Source organism: Oncorhynchus gorbuscha, linkage group LG09 (assembly GCF_021184085.1).
Source record: "Oncorhynchus gorbuscha isolate QuinsamMale2020 ecotype Even-year linkage group LG09, OgorEven_v1.0, whole genome shotgun sequence".
Taxonomy (NCBI): Eukaryota; Metazoa; Chordata; class Actinopteri; order Salmoniformes; family Salmonidae; genus Oncorhynchus; species Oncorhynchus gorbuscha.
In genome coordinates this window covers 38837855-38858019 of record NC_060181.1, presented here as the reverse complement: position 1 = coordinate 38858019, position 20165 = coordinate 38837855, and the positions used below count along the sequence as shown (strand labels likewise).

Below are 20165 nucleotides of genomic sequence, written 5' to 3'. Positions count from 1 at the left end.
CCACACCTGTTCCCGATCCTTTTCCCTGATTAGAGTCCCTATTTCACTCCTTGTTTCCCGTACCTGCCCTGTCGGATCCTCATTTATAATTCACCGTGCTGTGTCTAGGTTTTGCCCTGTCGTGTCGTGTTTCCCTCAGATGCTGCGTGGTGAGCAGGTGTCTGAGTCTGCTAGGTTCAAGTGCCTTCCCGAGGCAACCTGCAGTTCTCGATCAAGTCTCCAGTCTGTTCTCGTCTTTACGTGTAGTATTATGCTTTTTGTTTTGTAAAGTTTATTCTGGATTAAATACTCTGTTTTCGCCAAGTCGCTTTTGGGTCCTCATTCACCTGCATGACATGAAATTGGCTCATGTGTACAGTATATCCGGTATGCGTCGTATTAATCAGACGCTTGCTTATAGCAAACCTACACAGAACCAATGAGCTGAAAATCGGTCAGGACAACGCGAGAGCTGCTTAAAACCTGTTAAGACTCTAGGGGCAGTATTTCATTTTTGGATAAAAAGACGTGCCCGTTTTAAGCGCAATATTTTGTCACAAAAAGATGCTCGACTATGCTTGGAATTGATAGTTTTGGAAAGAAGACACTCTGACGTTTCCAGAACTGCAAAGATTTTCACTGTGAGTGCCATAGAACAAAATCTACAGGCAAAACCAAGATGTTTGAGTGACCAGGAAATCAACAGGATTTCTGGAGGCACGTTTTCCATGATCTCCTTATATGGCTGTGAATGCGACAGGAATGAACGGACACTTCCTATCGTTTCCCCCAGGTGTCTGCAGCATTGTGACGTATTTGTAGGCATATCATTGGAAGATTGACCATAAGAGCCTACAATTACCAAGTGTCCCGCAAGGTGTCTGCGTGGAAATTGGTGCGCAAAAGTCAGGTACCAGTATTTTTCCATCCGAATCAGAGAAGAATGCACGCTTCCAGCGAAGGCATTTCAATGAAGAGATATATGACAAAACACCTTGAGGATTGATTCAAACAACGTTTTCCATGTTTCAGTCGATATTATGGAGTTAATTCGGAAAAAAGTTTGAGGTGACTGAATTTTCGGTTAGTTTCGGTAGCCAAATGCATAGTAACAAAACGGAACGTTGTGTCCTACACAAGCATCTTTCAGGAAAAACTGGACATCTGCTATGTAACTGAGAGTCTCCTCATTGAAACATCTGAAGTTCTTCAAAGGTAAATTATTTTATTTGATCCCTTTGCTGGTTTTTGTGAATGTTGCGTGTTAAATGCTAACGCTAAATGCTAAGCTAGCTATCACCACTCTTACACAAATTATTGATTTTCTCTGGTTCTAAAGCATATTTTGAATATCTGAGACGACAGGATTGTTAAGAAAAGGATAAGCTTGAGGACAGGCATATTTATTTCATTTAATTTGCAATTTTCAGAAATCGCTAATTTTGCGTTATGGTAATGAGCTTGAGGCTGTAGTCACGATCCCGGATCCGGGATGGGGCGGCCTAAGTTAAAATGCAACAAGCAGGCTTGCTTCATCAGCGCACCACACATCTTGGAACCAGCACGGGCACGTAGCCTACTGCCTTGTGCGCATTGCTGCGCTTATAATGTGAATAACGTTCTGATCTGTTGCATCAGACTCATTGCTTTTTTAAAACGTTTCTTTTTCTTTCTTTTCTACTGGTTGTATGAATTTGGGATGTATCATCCCCCAACCCTCCCAGAGTCTGTATGGAATAGGCTATTTCTTTCTAGACCAACTGACAAATAGAATAGATCAACTTTTCTAGCATGGGGGATAGTACATTTACATAGGCTAGTGATTTCGCTGTTCGTTACTCGTGTTGTTGGTTAAGGAAAAGTAAATGTGGACATTTCTTCGAACACCTTCAGTGTCCATCAGAATTTGGTAAGAAGGAACCGCACGTTGCATCTTCGACTTACATGTTCCGTTAAATAGGAATTACCATCATCTAAATGTGATTTCTGTCATTCGGAGCACCATGGGTGGACGCCCTAATTAGGTTACGCACACAATACATATGGGGCAGGTACATTTCTCAAATTTCCAATAAATTAAAATGTTGCCAGTCAAATGCCCGGCGCCATATTTCATAAGGATACCCTGCTACGGAGTAATGTGGCTTGTTTGCTGTCCATATATGATCATTGCTTTTTGGATGAAAACGGTTGGGTGACACTTTAGTTTAAGGTCTGCTTATGAACTGCTTATAATCATCAAGCTATTGTTTGAATTACATGCCTATTCACTGCATTCACTTGTATAGGATCACGTCCTCATAATAAATGATGTATGCACTGTACTCGCCAATGTTACTAAACACATCCACAGCTGATAGACAGTTTACAACCAAGCCATTTTATAATGGTCTATAAACAGATGAAGTGAGGTAGTAACAACTGAGCCATACAGGGAACAATGAACAAAACGGTGCATTTTCCACTGCAGCCCTGGTCCAGCCTGAGGCTTTCCAAGACCTTCTGGTATTATCAAATCAGACCAAATGTTATAACGGGTGGAAATGGCATTTTCATAGCTAGAACTGACACGTAGGACATGGGAAGAACAAACATAGTACAGCACACATGATCTGTAGTCAATGACAGTGCCTTACCCATAGTGATAAATCAGAACTTAATGGATTTGTCTCTGTGGTCATCTTACCAAATTGACTCTGTACAGGATGCTGATGCCCAGAGACATGAAGGGTTTGGAGAAATCTATGACCTTCTCCCTCTCTGAGGTGATGGTGAACCCAGCTACCGCCAAGTCTGCTTTCTGTAGGGGAGAGGGATGTTTGATGGATAGGGGGGTGGGGAGCGCGAGAGAGAGATGGGATAGAGAGAGAGAGAGCAATAGAGAGAGAAAGAAAGAGAGTGAGAAGGGGGAGAGAGAGGAAGTGAGAGAAGGGGGAGAGAGAGAGAGAGAAAGAGAGAGTGAGAGAAAGGAGAGAGAGATGGAGAAAAAGAAGGGGAGAGAAAGAAAGAAAGAAAGAAAGAAAGAAAGAAAGAAAGAAAGAGAGAGAAAAATATAGAGGGTGATAGATATAAGACAGAGGGGAGTCAAAGAAAGAGGAAGTGAGAGCAGAGAGATGGAGAGATACAGATAAAAAAGGGGTCAATTGGGGTTATCGGGGAGAACTTGAAAGCAGTCTTGACATATCATAGCCCTGCAGGGGTGAGTGTAGACTGTAGTGTAAGAGGAGGAGGGGAAGATTCTTCAAGAGCGAGGTAGAGAGGAAGGAGAGGGGCGGGAAACACCATAGAGGGCATAGTCATCATAGACTGCATGGCTGATCCAACAAAAACAAGACCCCAGACACCTCTCTGTTCCTTAATTACATATTCATTGATTAATGAGGACATACTCATTAACGAGTTTCACCCACTTTCATCAGGCAGTAGCAGGAGAGAAGGGCGGGAGAGAGGGGGGTGGGTAAGTGTGTTATTCAATGAAGTGTTTAGGGAATGTTAGTTTGTGTGTGTGTGGTTATTGCATAACGATGATTATTTAAAAATTAAGTGAGAGTGTGTGTGTTTTCATGGAATTTACATAACCTTGTGTGTGTGTGTTTTCGTGTGTGTGTGTGTGTGTGAGGGCTTCATTAGTGTGTGTCTCTCCGTGTGTGCCACCAGAGTGTGTTCACTCCACATGAGTGCATGTGTGGTGTGTGTGTGTGCGCGTGTGTACACATGTTCATCCACGTGTGCAACCAAGAGATTTTGATTAGCCTCCTAACGAGTTGGTTGGGTCACGCATGGCTCCACTACCCTACCAGCCCCACTCACACAAGGGGAAGGTAAGGTCATTACAGACGTCATCATCATTATCATTACCATTCTCAGTAACAACGTTATTAGACACTATCGGGAGTCGAGATAGGGCCACACAGATAGCATCAGTAATTGCAGTTGTCGTTTTGAGTGGTGACAACATTAGTTCAAAACGATGTTATGGCAACAGCAGGTGTGGTAAAATAACGGGTGGGTCTGTGGCGTTGTGGCCAAAATATCCTTCGCAGCCACAAACAAAATAGAAACAGTAGACGCTGTTGTTGTTGTTGTTGTTGTTGTTACAGCAAGAGCAGTGGAAAGAGCTTTGAGTGCCTTGCGGATTCCAATACATTTCGCTGCGTCAGCTGCTATCACAAGGGAATATTTACGGGAGAGTTGAGATTCATAGACTTGAGTTGGCTCAATGTAAACAAACACACACAAACAGTATGCTGTAAAAGCTGTGACAAGGGATGCTCATTTCTGGTTACTTTCCCCAAATTCCCCAGTTTTCCAGAAATCCTGGTTGGAAGATTCCTGCAATTAATAAGCAAGAAATCTGTGAATCCTCTAACAAGGATTTTGGAAAAAGGGAATTTGGGGGAAAGTTAACTGAATTTTGAAACACTAGCTCTGACTGTGGTCTAAAAGCCACCAGTTCTATACTACTAACAGCTACAGGTTAGCACGACGATTATCAGCAGACTTTGATCAGTGGTCACCAACCATGGTACTAGAGAGCTTAGCAGGTTTTTGTTCCATCCCAGCACTAACCCCTGATTAAATAAATCAACTAATCATCACAACTTAGATGAATTGTATCAGGTATTGTAGTGCAGAGCTGGGGCAAAGCCAGACATCCCTATAGCTCTCCAAGACCACGGATGTTATCCAGGCTTCTTGTTAGTTACCATGGCGAATATATAAGGCTGACTTTGACTGATTGAAGACCCACCTATTGACCCACCATTACAGCCAGTCCTCTAGATGGTGTGTGTGTGTGTGTGTGTGTGTGTGTGTGTGTGTGTGTGTGTGTGTGTGTGTGTGTGTGTGTGTGTGTGTGTGTGTGTGTGTGTGTGTGTGTGTGTGTGTGTGTGTGTGTGTGTGTGTGTGTGTGTGTGTGTGTGTGTGTGTGTGTGTGTGTGTGTGTGTGTGAGAGTATGTGCGCTTACCCTATTGATGAGCTCTCCCACCATGCCTGTCCAGGAACCATTTGGTTCAGGCGCTCCGTACAGACCGTCATCCACCAGCTTGATCCTGAAGGAGAACTTCAACATGTCTGACAGCTCTCTTAGCATGTCCACACAGAAGCCCTGGTACCGGTCGTTTCCCTGCAGCTCCTGGTAGTTGGACTTATGCATCACATATGGGTTCTCCTGCAATAGCAGGAAATCAAACGGCATTTACCCGAAACGTGTTGATTAAAAAATATATATATATCTATACACTCGTTCTTGTCTTTTGTTACTATCACTGACTTGGTTGATAGCCACTTATTAAGGAAAACATTTGATTGCTATGACTGTGAGATGTGGTTGTCTCACCTAGCAATCCTCAGATGAATGCACAAACTATAAGTCGTACTGGAATAAGAATGTCTGCTAAGTGACTAAAATGTAAATCTATTTTGTAATGTAGATTTTTGGAGTAAACGTCCTACCAACAGCTGCTGAATATCTCTTCATCATAATTCAAAGAAGGAACAGTGTCCTGAAGCATTTAGTAAGGGCTGAATCTTCACTTGGAATGCGTGCACATACCCTCATTTACATATATTGTAATTTCTCACATATAGGTCACTGGCAAAATGATTTGTCACTAAGTGGCAATAAGCGACCTATTAGACACGAATGACATTAACATCTACTTAGCACTTACTTGATCAGGTGTAAAGAAGTGATATTACAAGTTACAGTACAATAAAATGATTAGTGTACTCCTGACCGACTTTGTTTTTTTGTTCTTGGTAAATTAAACTCCAGCTTGTTTGATCCCAAAATGGCCAACAGAAAATCAACAGTTTCACATTCTACCAATGCAAATTTGCGAAACCACAATGTCTTTACCAATATGGTGGTGACGATGAGCGTCTTGTTAGCCAACGTCTCCGACATGTTGATGTCCAGGGACGTCGAGTTCATCGCCAACGTGTTGTTAGAGTACCAGATTCCAATCTATACATGCGGATGGCGAAGGAAAGAAAAGGATTGGGAGAGGGGGGCGAAGAGAAAGAGATAGACAATAGGGGTCAACCCGTGATCAATGTCTATGCATTAGTCAATACGTATAGTGCGTCTATCTCCAGTGCTTGTCAAATCAACTCATAAATACAGCCAGTCAACCCCGACCCCACCGTGACCCAGTCACATTTGAACCCATTACCCCTTGACCCCCTGACCTCTTTATGACCCCCATGGTGCTTCTCCAGGATCCTCAGGGTATAGTTTGTCCTCTGGCCTTTGCTGTTAAACTCCACCCTGCCGGTCAACCCATCATACTCCACCTGAGAGAGAGAGAAAGAGAGAGAAAGAGAGAGGGAGTGAGTGAGGGAGAGACACAGAGAGAGAGACAGAGAGGGAGTGAGGGGAATCAAGAGAGTGAAAAACAAAATGTATTCTTTCATGGAGCCAGAGAGAGAGAGAGAGAGTGGCAAATAGAGAGAAAAATAATGTTGGACAGAAAGAGAGGGGAGGGACAGAGAAACAGAGAGAAAGAGAGAGGGAGAGATTCAGCCCAGACAAACAGACCAGGCGATAGCTAGGCTTGGCGGCGGTATATTAGATGGCTGAAAGTGGCGAGAGAGACAGAGTGATGTATGGTTAAAACAAAAGGCAAGCAGAGAGACAGAGGGTGCAGCGTGGAGAGAGAGAGACTCAGGATGAATTATACCCTGAAAGAGAGGTAGAACGAGAAATCCCCAAACGAGGAACAACAGAGTGGGGGAAAGAGGGGGGAGAGGAGAGGAACCACTGCCAAAGATGGAATGATGCACGGAGAGTGCGAAAACATTGTCTGAGACTGAAGAGAGATGAGTGGAGAAACAGATGGTGGAAGATAAGAAATGGCAGACTCTGATAGGAGGAGGAATGAAGGAGGAAGCGAGGATGGAGAGAAAATGTGCAGCCCAGCAGAGCACTACAATGAAGATAGGAAGAATACCATCAACACCACAACATACAAAAACCACAAAACAAGAGCAGTAAGTATACGTGACAACAAACGAATGCCCCAAAGGCGACAGGAAGGTTATAAGATGGTGCTTCAAGCACTAACGTTTTTCTAAGTGGAGCTGTGCTATTCACTAGTTAGCCTACTGGTAGAGTTGGGGTCAATTCCAAAACCAACTCAGCCAATTGCTCAATAATTCAGGAGTCACTTCATGAATTGAAAAGTTATATCACTTTTATTTTATGAGCTGAAATGCCATTCATCCCGCAAATGTACTGATTTTATATGGATTTTCCCAGCAACCCTCGTTACTTCTGTAGTTCATGACCAAAGGTAGCCATGTTTTGGCTCAGCATGGAATCTATTAGAACCGGACTGGTCTGTAATCAACAACATCACATTGTTGCCGTGGCAGGAGAACGAGTTGGCTACGGGGACAAATGCATAAATAGCTAGCCACTCGAGTTGGGCCAATGTTCAGTAACAGGTGGATGTACCTGTTACAGTAACAGGTGGATGTACCATGGTATGTTGCATATTTCCACTAAGCACTGGACCTATTGGGACGATGTTACATTGTTGCCTGGGCAAGACAACAATGAGTTGGCTTATATGCAGGTGGCACAATTGGCTAGTTTGGACAACATGCAGTAAAGAGAACCCACACTGGTGAACTAAAGGTTTCTGTAGTCAACAAAACTTACAACAACATTACAATGGGAGAGTTGGGACAGCATTGGGACAGTGTTGGCACAGCATCGGGACAGTATTGAGACAGCGTTGGGACAGCATCGGGATAGCATCGGGACAGTATTGAGACAGCATCGGGACAGTATTGATTAAAGAGAGAGCAGGTGTGGGTACCATGCGCAGGTAGTTCATCAGGCTGGTGCCGTGCTGCCAGATTTGAGGAGTGGTGCAGCTGAGTGGCTTCACTCCAATCTCCTGACTCCGGTTGAGCTCACGCACTGCCCCCACCACCACATGCACCGCATCAAACATGAGAGCCGACGACAGCTGTGGGAGAGAGAGAGTAAGAAAGACATAGAGACGGAGGGAGGGAGGGAGAGAGAGAGATGGAGAGAGGCACAATGGTAAAGAGAGAAAGAAAGAGAAAGATAAGGGAGGCAGGCATAAGGATAGAGAGAGAGATGGAGAGAGGCACAATGGTAGAGAGAGAAAGAAGAGAAAGATAAGGGAGGCAGGCATAAGGATAGAGAGAGATGGAGAAAGAAAGACAGAAACATTGAGATAGATGTAACATTTCTCAGTCAACAAGGTGGCACTGTGGTCTGTGCCAAAGCAATTCAATCAAACCTTAAAGGGAAACGTTGGGATTTTGGCAATGAGGCCCTTTATCTACTTCCCTAGAGTTCGACGAACTTGTGGACACCATTTTTAGGTCTCTGTGACCAGTATGAAGGCTTGTAGGGGTAGTTTTGTGAACCAATGCTAGCTAGCGTTAGCACAATGACTGGAAGCATGTTGATTAGCAATTGTGCTAGCGCTAGCTAGCAACTTCCATCTGACTCTGGGGAAGAAGATAAAGGGCCTCAATGCCAAAATCCCGAACTAACCCTTGAACATTAATGACATCTGGTCAGGCATCAGTCAACCGGACAGTGTGAATCACACAGATTGTGAGTGACAGCATGGCAATCTGTGTACCTCGACTGTCAGTTTGATTGTGTCAAAAGGAATAGTGATAAAGTCTGTGTATGAGGCCGGTGGGAGGAGCTATAGGAGAACGGGCTCATTGTAATGGCTGGATTGGCATTAATGGAAAGGAGTCAGACGTGGTTTCCATACGTTTGATACCGTTCCGTTTATCCCATTCCAGCCATTACCACCAGCCTCCTCTGCTGTGTATGACCTAGAAATGTACGAGTAAATGTGTGGCATTGCACGTACGAGTAAGTGTATGAGTGAGCATGTATGAGGGAATGTGAAATTGGATGTCATTATACTGTTATAGTATGAAATATATGATGCTAGAGCAGTGTAAATTAGTATCGAGAGTATACGGGTAGTAGTCAAAATATGTACGGGTAACACCTGGAGGGTAACTTAGCAGTAGTGAGTACACAAGAGAAATACTTGGCTGACATGATATGAGTAAGTTACTGTAGCAGTATATGTGTCACGCCCTGATCTGTTTCACCTGTCCTTGTGCTTGTCTCCACCCCCTCCAGGTGTCGCTTATTATCCCCGGTGTAATTATCCCTGTGTTTCCTGTCTCCCTGTGCCAGTTCGTCTTGTCTGTCAAGTCAACCAGCGTTTTTGTGTCTCAGCTCCTGCTTTTTCCCAGTCTCTCTTTTCTCGCCCTCGTGGTTTTGACCCTTGCCTGTCCTGACTCTGAGCCCGCCTGCCTGACTACTCTGCCTGCCCCTGACCTCGAGCCTGCCTATCATCTTGTACCGTTCAGACTCTGACCTGGTTACTGTACCCCTGCCTATCCTGACCTCGAGCCTGCCTATCATCTTGTACCGTTCAGACTCTGACCTGGTTACTGTACCCCTGCCTATCCTGACCTCGAGCCTGTCTACCGCCTGGTACTGTTTGGACTCTGACCTGGTTACTGTACCCCTGCCTATCCTGACCTCGAGCCTGTCTACCGCCTGGTACTGTTTGGACTCTGACCTGGTTACTGCCTATCCTGACCCCCTGCCTCATCCTGACCTCGAGCCTGACCTCGAGCCTGTACCGCCTGGTACTGTTTGGACTCTGACCTGGTTACTGTACCCCTGCCTATCCTGACCTCGAGCCTGTCTACCGCCTGGTACTGTTTGGACTCTGACCTGGTTACTGTACCCCTGCCTATCCTGACCTCGAGCCTGTCTACCGCCTGGTACTGTTTGGACTCTGACCTGGTTACTGTACCCCTGCCTATCCTGACCTCGAGCCTGTCTACCGCCTGGTACTGTTTGGACTCTGACCTGGTTACTGTACCCCTGCCTATCCTGACCTCGAGCCTGTCTACCGCCTGGTACTGTTTGGACTCTGACCTGGTTACTGTACCTCCCTGCCTATCCTGACTGTTTCGAGCCTGTCTAGCCTGTCTACCGCCTGGTACTGTTTGGACTCTGACCTGGTTACTGTACCCCTGCCTATCCTGACCTCGAGCCTGTCTACCGCCTGGTACTGTTTGGACTCTGACCTGGTTACTGTACCCCTGCCTATCCTCCTCGAGACCTGGTACTGTTTGGACTCTGACCTGGTTACTGTACCCCTGCCTATCCTGACCTCGAGCCTGTCTACCGCCTGGTACTGTTTGGACTCTGACCTGGTTACTGTACCCCTGCCTATCCTGACCTCGAGCCTGTCTACCGCCTGGTACTGTTTGGACTCTGACCTGGTTACTGTACCCCTGCCTATCCTGACCTCGAGCCTGTCTACCGCCTGGTACTGTTTGGACTCTGACCTGGTTACTGTACCCCTGCCTATCCTGACCTCGAGCCTGTCTACCGCCTGGTACTGTTTGGACTCTGACCTGGTTACTGTACCCCTGCCTATCCTGACCTCGAGCCTGTCTACCGCCTGGTACTGTTTGGACTCTGACCTGGTTACTGTACCCCTGCCTATCCTGACCTCGAGCCTGTCTACCGCCTGGTACTGTTTGGACTCTGACCTGGTTACTGTACCCCTGCCTATCCTGACCTCGAGCCTGTCTACCGCCTGGTACTGTTTGGACTCTGACCTGGTTACTGTACCGCCTGGTACCCTGACCCTACCCCTGCCTGTCCTGACCTCGAGCCTGTCTACCGCCTGGTACTGTTTGGACTCTGACCTGGTTACTGTCCTGACCCCCTGCCTATGTCCTGACCTCGAGCCTGTCTACCGCCTGGTACTGTTTGGACTCTGACCTGGTTACTGTACCCCTGCCTCCTGACCTCCTGACTCGAGCCTGCCTGTCTACCGCCTGGTACTGTTTGGACTCTGACCTGGTTACTGTACCCCTGCCTATCCTGACCTCGAGCCTGTCTACCGCCTGGTACTGTTTGGACTCTGACCTGGTTACTGTACCCCTGCCTATCCTGACCTCGAGCCTGTCTATCGTCTGGTACTGTTTGGACTCTGACCTGGTTACTGTACCCCTGCCTATCCTGACCTCGAGCCTGTCTATCGCCTGGTACTGTTTGGACTCTGACCTGGTTTATGAACTCTCGCCTGTCCCCAACCTGCCTTTTGCCTACCCCTTTTGTTATAATAAATATCGGAGCTCAACCATCTGCCTCCTGTGTCTGCATTTGGGTCTCGCTTTGTGCCCTTATAATATGAGTAAGTTACTGTAGCAGTATATGAGTAAGTTACTGTAGCAGTAGATGAGTGACAGTATAAGAGTAACAGTATGTGACAGTGTATGAGCAAAATGATTTGAGTAATAAGTATATGAGTATTAATAGGTAATCAGTATACAAATGACAGTCAGACTAATGAAAGAGAATATAACAGTGTTTGAAGAAGGTATGCATTACAGTGAATGTAAATATGGAGGGAGAGTATTTCAGTATATGAAAGTATATGAGTACAGTATACAGTGGGGCAAAAAAGTATTTAGTCAGCCACCAATTGTGCAAGTTCTCCCACTTAAAAATATGAGAGAGGCCTGTAATTTTCATCATAGGTACATTTCAACTATGACAGACAAAATGAGGGAAAAAATTTCAGAAAATCACATTGTAGGATTTTTTATGAATTTATTTGCAAATGATGATGGAAAATATATATTTGGTCAATAACAAAAGTTTATCTCAATACTTTGTTATATACCCTTTGTTGGCAATGACAGTTTTCTGTAAGTCTTCACAAGGTTTTCACACACTGTTGCTGGTATTTTGGCCCATTCCTCCATGCAGATCTCCTCTAGAGCAGAGATGTTTTGGGGCTGTTGCTGGGCAACACAGACTTTCAACTCCCTCCAAAGATTTTCTATGGGGTTGAGATCTGGAGACTGGCTAGGCCACTCCAGGACCTTGAAATGCTTCTTACGAAGCCACTCCTTCGTTGCCCAGGAGGTGTGTTTGGGATCATTGTCATGCTGAAAGACCCAGCCACGTTTCATCTTCAATGCCCTTGCTGATGGAAGGTTTTCACTCAAAATCTTACGATACATGGCCCCATTCATTCTTTCCTTTACACGGATCAGTCGTCCTGGTCCCTTTGCAGAAAAACAGCCCCAAAGCATGATCTTTCCACCCCCAGGTATGGTGTTCTTTGGATGCAACTCAGCATTCCTTGTCCTCCAAACACGACGAGTTGAGTTTTTACCAAAAAGTTATATTTTGGTTTCATCTGACCATATGACATTCTCCCAATCTTCTTCTGGATCATCCAAATGCTCTCTAGCAAACTTCAGACGGGCCTGGACATGTACTGGCTTAAGCAGGGGGACACGTCTGGCACTGCAGGATTTGAGTCCCTGGCGGCGTAGTGTACTACTGATGGTAGGCTTTGTTACTTTGGTCCCAGCTCTCTGCAGGTCATTCACTAGGTCCCCCTGTGTGTTTCTGGGATTTTTGCTCACCATTCTTGTGATCATTTTGACCCCACGGGGTGAGATCTTGCGTGGAGCCCCAGATCGAGGGAGATTATCAGTGGTATTGTATGTCTTCCATTTCCTAATAATTGCTCCCACAGTTGATTTCTTCAAACCAAGCTGCTTACTTATTGCAGATTCAGTCTTCCCAGCCTGGTGCAGGTCTACAATTTAGTTTCTGGTGTCCTTTGACAGCTCTTTGGTCTTGGCCATAGTGGAGTTTGGAGTGTGACTGTTTGAGGTTGTGGACAGGTGTCTTTTATACTGATAACAAGTTCAAACAGGTGCCATTAATACAGGTAACGAGTGGAAGACAGAGGAGCCTCTTAGAGAAGAAGTTACAGGTCTGTGAGAGCCAGAAATCTTGCTTGTTTGTAGGTGACCAAATACTTATTTTCCACCATAATTTGCAAACAAATTCATTAAAAATCCTACAATGTGATTTTTTGGATTTTTTCTTCTCATTTTGTCTGTCAGTTGAAGTGTACCTATGGTGAAAATTACAGGCCTCTCTCATATTTTTAAGTGGGAGAACTTGCACAATTGGTGGCTGTCTAAATACTTGTTTGCCCCACTGTATGAGAAAGATTGAGTATGTGCAACAGTGACAGTGTATGAGTACAACCACATACAAGGTGTCCTGTTCTCACCGCTGGGCCGGGGTAGGGGCTGAGTTCACAGCCCTCCCTCCAGGACAGGTTGAGACTCCTGATGAACTCCAGGTAGAAGGGATGGCTGCTGTTGAACATGGAGAAACCCACGATGTTGGACTGGTCATCCACCACGTCGTCCAATCGCAGCAGGGGAAAGTCCTGATTGACATATGAGAGAGGGAGGGGCTTGGGAGTGTACACTCTAGAGAGAGCTAGCTAAACCACACAGCTGGATAAAAAGTTTGTTTATATTTAATGTGATGTATATTATTTGATGTATATTATATGTATATATTATATGAAATGATTGTTCGACAGTGCCGTATGCGATAACAGTGTGAAAATAGGGGTAGAATAGGGGTAAATATTTGAAATATTTTTTAAATGCAGGCTCTGACAAAGATCATTACAGTTGGACAGCAGTGGTAACAGTGTACCACAGCATCTCACAATAGCAGAGTGATACTGTTTACTGTAAGGCCACAGTGTGTCAGTACGATATAGGACCGTGGTACAATACAGTGACAGAGGCAGGACAGGGTGCCAGCTCTAGACAGTAGAGTGGCGTGCCATTCAGCCACTGTATGAAAATGAAAGGGTGATGATTTAGAGATTTCTGGCCCCTCTCCAAAGTTTCGGGGAACTGCCGTTTTGCCCTTAGGGGTGTGAGGCGCACGCCCTTGTAAGTACCACGGTAAAAATGTCCTGCACTGTAGACGGGACGGGATATGATGTCGGAAATATTATTAGCTATGTAAGTCACCTCGCACAAGGGCATGCGCCGGGCAGGGAAATAATGATGACAAACTGCGCACTCCCATCATGCATTTCAGATGAGATCCGCCGCGACAGCCATCCATAGGCCGGGTGGCCAGAGCACGAGCAGAAAGGGTAGTGGGTAGGGTACGGGGAGGGATGGGATGGGAGGAGAATTTTGATTGGTATGCTCTTACCATGGTGGTGAGGATGTACTTGTAAAATGCTGACGTCATCCCCAGCTCCGATGCCTGAGGGGTGGAAAAGGAGAGAGGGGGTCATTGGTTACAGTGCTGAACTGTACTGCATTGTGGGTGATGCAATAACTTGATCATATGGCATTCAGATAACAAGTTGGTTCGCTTTATACACATCAGTCGGTGTATAACATGTACAACTGTGACCTCTCTGCTATTGAGACATAACGTTAAGCAAACAGCGCATATCTGCTATTTTGACGTGCATTTACTTAGCTTACATGAAGACTACTTGTAGAATTTACATAGCTTACATAAAGACTACTTGTAGCATTTACATAGCTTACATGAAGACTACTTGTAGAATTTACATAGCTTACATAAAGACTACTTGTAGCATTTACATAGCTTACATGAAGACTACTTGTAGAATTGACATAGCTTACATAAAGACTACTTGTAGCATTTGCATAGCTTACAGTAGTTGTGCCACTGGTAGTGCCACCAGTAGAATACAGAACAGAATAATACATCATTTAAAAGCATGCATACATAATGCGCCTTCTGGCTGCAGTACAGCGTGGAAAAAATGGTACTATGTGTTATACTGCAGAGACTGACGTTGAGCTGGGCAAGGCAAACCTACATAAAGATTTCATAGCACATTAATAATTCATGCAGATTCATAAGTCAATATATTCATTATGTCTAAGTAACATCACGATTCCATTTATAGAATGTTTATGTACTGCTTACAAATGTGTTATATATGAGTTATACATGTGTTAAATATATATACAGGCCATATATATTATATATATATATATTATATATATATATATATATATATATATATATATATATATATATATATATATATATGAGTTTTACATGTGTTTTATATACACTGCTCAAAAAAAATAAAGGGAACACTTAAACAACACAATGTAACTCCAAGTCAATCACACTTCTGTGAAATCAAACCGTCCACTTAGGAAGCAACACTGAGTGAGAATAAATGTCACATGCTGTTGTGCAAATGGAATAGACAACAGGTGGAAATTATAGGCAATTAGCAAGACACCCCCAATAAAGGAGTGGTTCTGCAGGTGGTGACCACAGACCACTTCTCAGTTCAGTACATCAGGAGACCTGGAGGAGGCCGTAGGAGGGCAACAACCCAGCAGCAGGACCGCTACCTCCGCCTTTGTGCAAGGAGGAGCAGGAGGAGCACTGCCAGAGCCCTGCAAAATTACCCCCAGCAGGCCACAAATGTGCATGTGTCTGCTCAAACGGTCAGAAACAGACTCCATGAGGGTGGTATGAGGGCCCAACGTCCACAGGTGGGGGTTGTGCTTACAGCCCAACACCGTGCAGGACGTTTGGCATTTGCCAGAGAACACCAAGATTGGCAAATTCGCCACTGGCGCCCTGTGCTCTTCACAGATGAAAGCAGGTTCACACTGGGTACGTGACAGACGTGACAGAGTCTGGAGACGCCGTGGGGAACGTTCTGCTGCCTGCAACATCCTCCAGCATGACCGGTTTGGTGATGGGTCAGTCATGGTGTGGGGTGGCATTTCTTTGGGGGGACGCACAGCCCTCCATGTGCTCGCCAGAGGTAGCCTGACTGCCATTAGGTACCGAGATGAGATCCTCAGACCCCTTGTGAGACCATATGTGGTGCGGTTGGCCCTGGGTTCCTTCTAATGCAAGACAATGCTAGACCTCATGTGGCTGGAGTGTGTCAGCAGTTCCTGCAAGAGGAAGGTATTGATGCTATGGACTGGCCCACCCGTTCCCCAGACCTGAATCCAATTGATCACATCTGGGACATCATGTCTCGCTCCATCCACCAACGCCACGTTGCACCACAGACTGTCCAGGAGATGGCAGATGCTTTAGTCCAGGTCTGGTATGAGATCCCTCAGGAGACCATCCGCCACCTCATCAGGAGCATGCCCAGGCGTTGTAGGGAGGTCATACAGGCACGTGGAGGCCACACACACTACTGAGCCTCATTTTGACTTGTTTTAAGGACATTACATCAAAGTTGGATCAGCCTGTAGTGTGGTTCACCACTTTAATTTTGAGTGTGACTCCAAATCCAGACCTCCATGGGTTGATACATTTGATTTCTTTTGATCATTTGTGTGTGATTTTGTTGTCAGCACATTCAACTATATAAAGAAAAAAGTATTTAATAAGAATATTTCATTCATTCAGATCTAGGATGTGTTATTTTAGTGTTCCCTTTATTTTTTTGAGCAGTGTATATATGTGTATGTATATATATATATATATTTAAAACATGTATAACTCATATATATATATATAGAACATATGTATGTATATATATGAGTTATACATGTGTTATGACTTCCTAGATCGAGGAAGCCTTCAAATAAAGTGTTTTTCTTTGAAGGACTTTAAACAATAATATATAATAATAATACATGCCATTTAGCAGGCCTTTTATCCAAAGCAATTTAGTCACGCCTGCATACATTTTACGTACGGGCAGCCCTGAGAATCAAACCCACTATGCCTTGCTCTACCACCTGAGCTACAGATGACTACACTGTTGTCAGTTGTCTTTGTAACTGTAGCCCGGTGAGTGTCCTGACCTTCTGGAGGATGAGGTAGGAGATGGAGGCATTGGCGTCGATGATGATAGTGGCCACTTTGTCGTCTCTGATCTCCTTCAGCAAGGGGGTGGGGTCCAGGCTTTCGTCCAGCATCCTGACGGACAACGTTTCCCGGGAGATCAGGAAGCGCCGCACCAGCTCCTCCAATCGCAGCAGGCCTAAAGGGTGGAGGCGGGGGGGGGGGGTGTATCAAAGTTAGAGACTGGGAATGTGTTGATGAACCGCAAATGTTGTGATACCTCAACCAAACATTTCAGAGAACGACAGCACTGTGTTGTTGTTTCAAAACTAATTTTGATTACTGCTACCATTTTGATTACTGCAACCATTTTGATTACTGCTACCATTTTGATTTCTGCTACCATTTTGATGACTTATATTTTGCTCTATTTCTCTGTCCCCCTCCCCCTTTATAATATACTGCGTAGTAACTCTAAAACTACTTTGGTAAATATACCATCATTTAACAGGTAATCAGATGGTAACTAAATGCCTAGAGGATGCTGGTAACATTCACATTCTCTCTAAACCACTATGTTTAATCAGATATTTGTGAGGTGTGTAACAAAGGAGGGTTTTCCAATATTTTAAATGGTTTCACTTTTTTCTTAAAATGAATGACCTTTACTTCCTGCCTGTTTTTCTAACATTCAGTGACCACTGAGTGAACGTATCCAGGACTAGTAAAATCACATGACCTTGATAATTGAAACAATAAACTCTCCATAGGGTGGCTGTAATTTAACTGAGCCGTGAACAGGGAAACCAATACATCGGAAATGTAGCTGACTGTAAAAGCAATTTTAAACAGAAAAGAGACGAAGAAAAATATATATATTTTGCGAGGGCACATTACACAGACCGCATACCAGTCCAACCAAGTGGAAAACAGTGGGATCGATAAAGAGGGAGGGCGGCGCGGCCTGTAAAAAGATGCATTCGGTGCATGATCACACCTGACCTTGGCCCCAGACCTGAGCAGTCAAGTGGAGAGGCAGCTCATAAGTGGAAGGCATAATCCAATCTGGAGGGGAACTGGGCTAATCCACAGCGTGGACCGGCCGGGCGGTTGCACTCTGTGTGCAGGGGGACCCTAGGATACAATCTGCTGCTCTGCTGAAGATTCAGGGGCATAGGCTGTACGTTGACAAGCCTAGAAGCATCAAAACATATACACAGTACATAAACCTCAACGGGTGGCTATGTACTGCTCTAACCTTCTTTGGCTAAATGAAGGATTACGTGAGAGCAGACACCTTGAAGAAAACCCTGCACTCACGCTCAACGCTTTGCGTAGATCAAACTATAACCGTGGAGAGTTTGTGTATGAAAATACGGAGGTAAAGGAAATACAGGAGGACATGAATACAGTCCAGCTCAACGCCCACGCTCTGCCTTGGCATAAATGAGACTGTACACTCTTCGAATAAAGGGTTCCAAAAGGGTTCTTTCGGGTTCCAGGTAGAATCCTCTGTGGAAAGGGTTCTACTTGGAACCAAAAAGGGTTCTCCTATGGGGACAGCCGAAGAACCCTTTTAGGTTCTGGATAGCACCTTTTTCTCTAAGAGCGTACATAGGGAAGAATTGTAGTACAGAAATATACCTGTTGGGAAGTATAGGAGCATGAATGTAGCATCAGGACACCCTTAGGTGTACACTCACACTCTGCCTTGGCGCAGATGAGGCTGGCGGTGGGGTAGCTGAAGGAGCGGAGGATGGCCCCTATAGCCAGGCTCAGGTCCTCATTGCTGGGGTAGAGGCTGACCGAGGCGAAGCGGAGGTATGGGAGTTTGGGCGTCTCCTCCGGGCCTATCTTCACATGAGGGATCTTGAGACAGCAGGCAACATAAGGCGTTATAAATGCTCATTTAGGCATTATGAATTGGTCATGGGAAGTGTTCATCATTTGTTTATGTGAGTGTGTTATAGAGGATGTATTATTATTATCATACGTAATATATTATAATCAGCAAAAGAGTAAAGGAAGGGAGATGATGGGCCGGGTGGGATATTAAAGGCCCAGTACAGTCAAAATTATGTTTTCCCTGTGTTTTGTATCATTTTGTACACCAGCTGATGAAACTAACACTGTAAAAGTGTGAAAACATTTGATCGGTGTTATTTACTGATAGTTCCTGATAGAGTTTCAAACCTCTGGCAATAACAGCTACTTTTCAGATTACATAACCCTTCCCCTCCCCATCCAGACCACTCTCAGACAGCCCTAGCAAAATTCTTGCTCGAGAAAATTTGCTAAAAAAGCTATTTTTGGTTCTTTTGGACTATTTTAATGGAAAACTATTACAGTAAGGTAGTTAAACAGCTACATTGAGCCTTGAAGCATTCAAGCTTTTACCCGGGACAGTATTATCATGCTCTGTCCACCATGTTTACATATTCAACCCAACTGAAGAGCAACCAAACAAAATGTGTTTTTATACTGGTTTATACTCCTCAACCTGGCTAAGGGCTAGGTCTGAAATGTTTCACCCCTGGGATGAAATACTGCTCACCCCATACTGGAATAAAGTCTCATGTGAAAATGCCTACAGAGATTTCCATTGGCGGATGATTGACAGCATCCGTATTATATTATTATAATCAGTCCTGTTGCAGATTCAGACGACAAAGAGATGTATAGAGATGTATTGTGATTCATTATCGTAGCTAGTGAAAGAAGGAGTATTAGCCAGGTCAATTCTTTGCATGACCGAAGTGTGACCATGCAGGTTTAAACTGAGTGAACCACAGTTAACTCATTACAGAGTTCACTGAACTATGACAGAGGGAGAGAGATCAGAGAGGACATTTCCTCGAGCGACGATGGCTGTGTTCCAACATGAACTGTTTCCACGTTTCCTCTCCCTCACATCCTCTGACCGGAAAGGACTCAGAATATATGCATTTTCATATTGGTGACCCCAGCAGGATTGGTATAAACTAAATGGCTGAAACCTATCCAGGCCTTTCAATGATCGGTAATCATCCAGTAAGCAGACAAGTAGTGGAGTAGTGGTTTATGGGAGTATGGGGATACAGTATGAGTTACAGTGTGAAGGTGGTTTAGAGGTCATAGCTAGCTCACCTCCTTCTCCCCACAGATGTGACTGACAGTTGAGCCTGAGGCGGGACTGGATGCGGGGCCAATCACAGAGACCACCCCCTTCGGCAATATCTGACACACTGGAGAGAGAGAGAGAGAGAGAGAGAGAGAGAGAGAGAGAGAGAGAGAGAGAGAGAGAGAGAGAGAGAGAGAGAGAGAAGGAGAGAGAAGGAGCGAGAGAAAGAGAGAGAGAGAGAGAAAGAGAGGGAGAGAGAAGGAGAGAGAAGGAGCGAGAGAAAGAGAGAGCGAGATGGTGTGGGATATATATGGTGAGAGAAAGAAAAGGGTAGACAAGAGAGAGAGACAGACAGGAAGGAGGGAGAGAGCGAT

At 44.9% G+C, this 20165-nt stretch overlaps 1 protein-coding gene across 3 annotated transcripts in view; it reads right to left on the bottom strand.

Annotated features, from left to right (window-relative positions):
* LOC124043557 (glutamate receptor ionotropic, kainate 5-like) overlaps positions 1 to 20165 on the bottom strand; it is a 99946-nt gene that overhangs the window by 17673 nt on the left and 62108 nt on the right. For all 3 annotated transcript variants that reach the window (XM_046362261.1, XM_046362264.1, XM_046362263.1), the window contains 10 exons: positions 19818 to 19915; positions 18395 to 18560; positions 16712 to 16890; positions 14085 to 14138; positions 13129 to 13290; positions 7807 to 7959; positions 6173 to 6277; positions 5841 to 5948; positions 4947 to 5150; positions 2666 to 2779 (listed from right to left, as the gene is read on the bottom strand). In XM_046362261.1, coding sequence (XP_046218217.1) covers positions 2666 to 2779; positions 4947 to 5150; positions 5841 to 5948; positions 6173 to 6277; positions 7807 to 7959; positions 13129 to 13290; positions 14085 to 14138; positions 16712 to 16890; positions 18395 to 18560; positions 19818 to 19915 — 1343 coding nt within the window. The remainder of the gene's footprint in view (positions 1 to 2665; positions 2780 to 4946; positions 5151 to 5840; positions 5949 to 6172; positions 6278 to 7806; positions 7960 to 13128; positions 13291 to 14084; positions 14139 to 16711; positions 16891 to 18394; positions 18561 to 19817; positions 19916 to 20165) is intronic.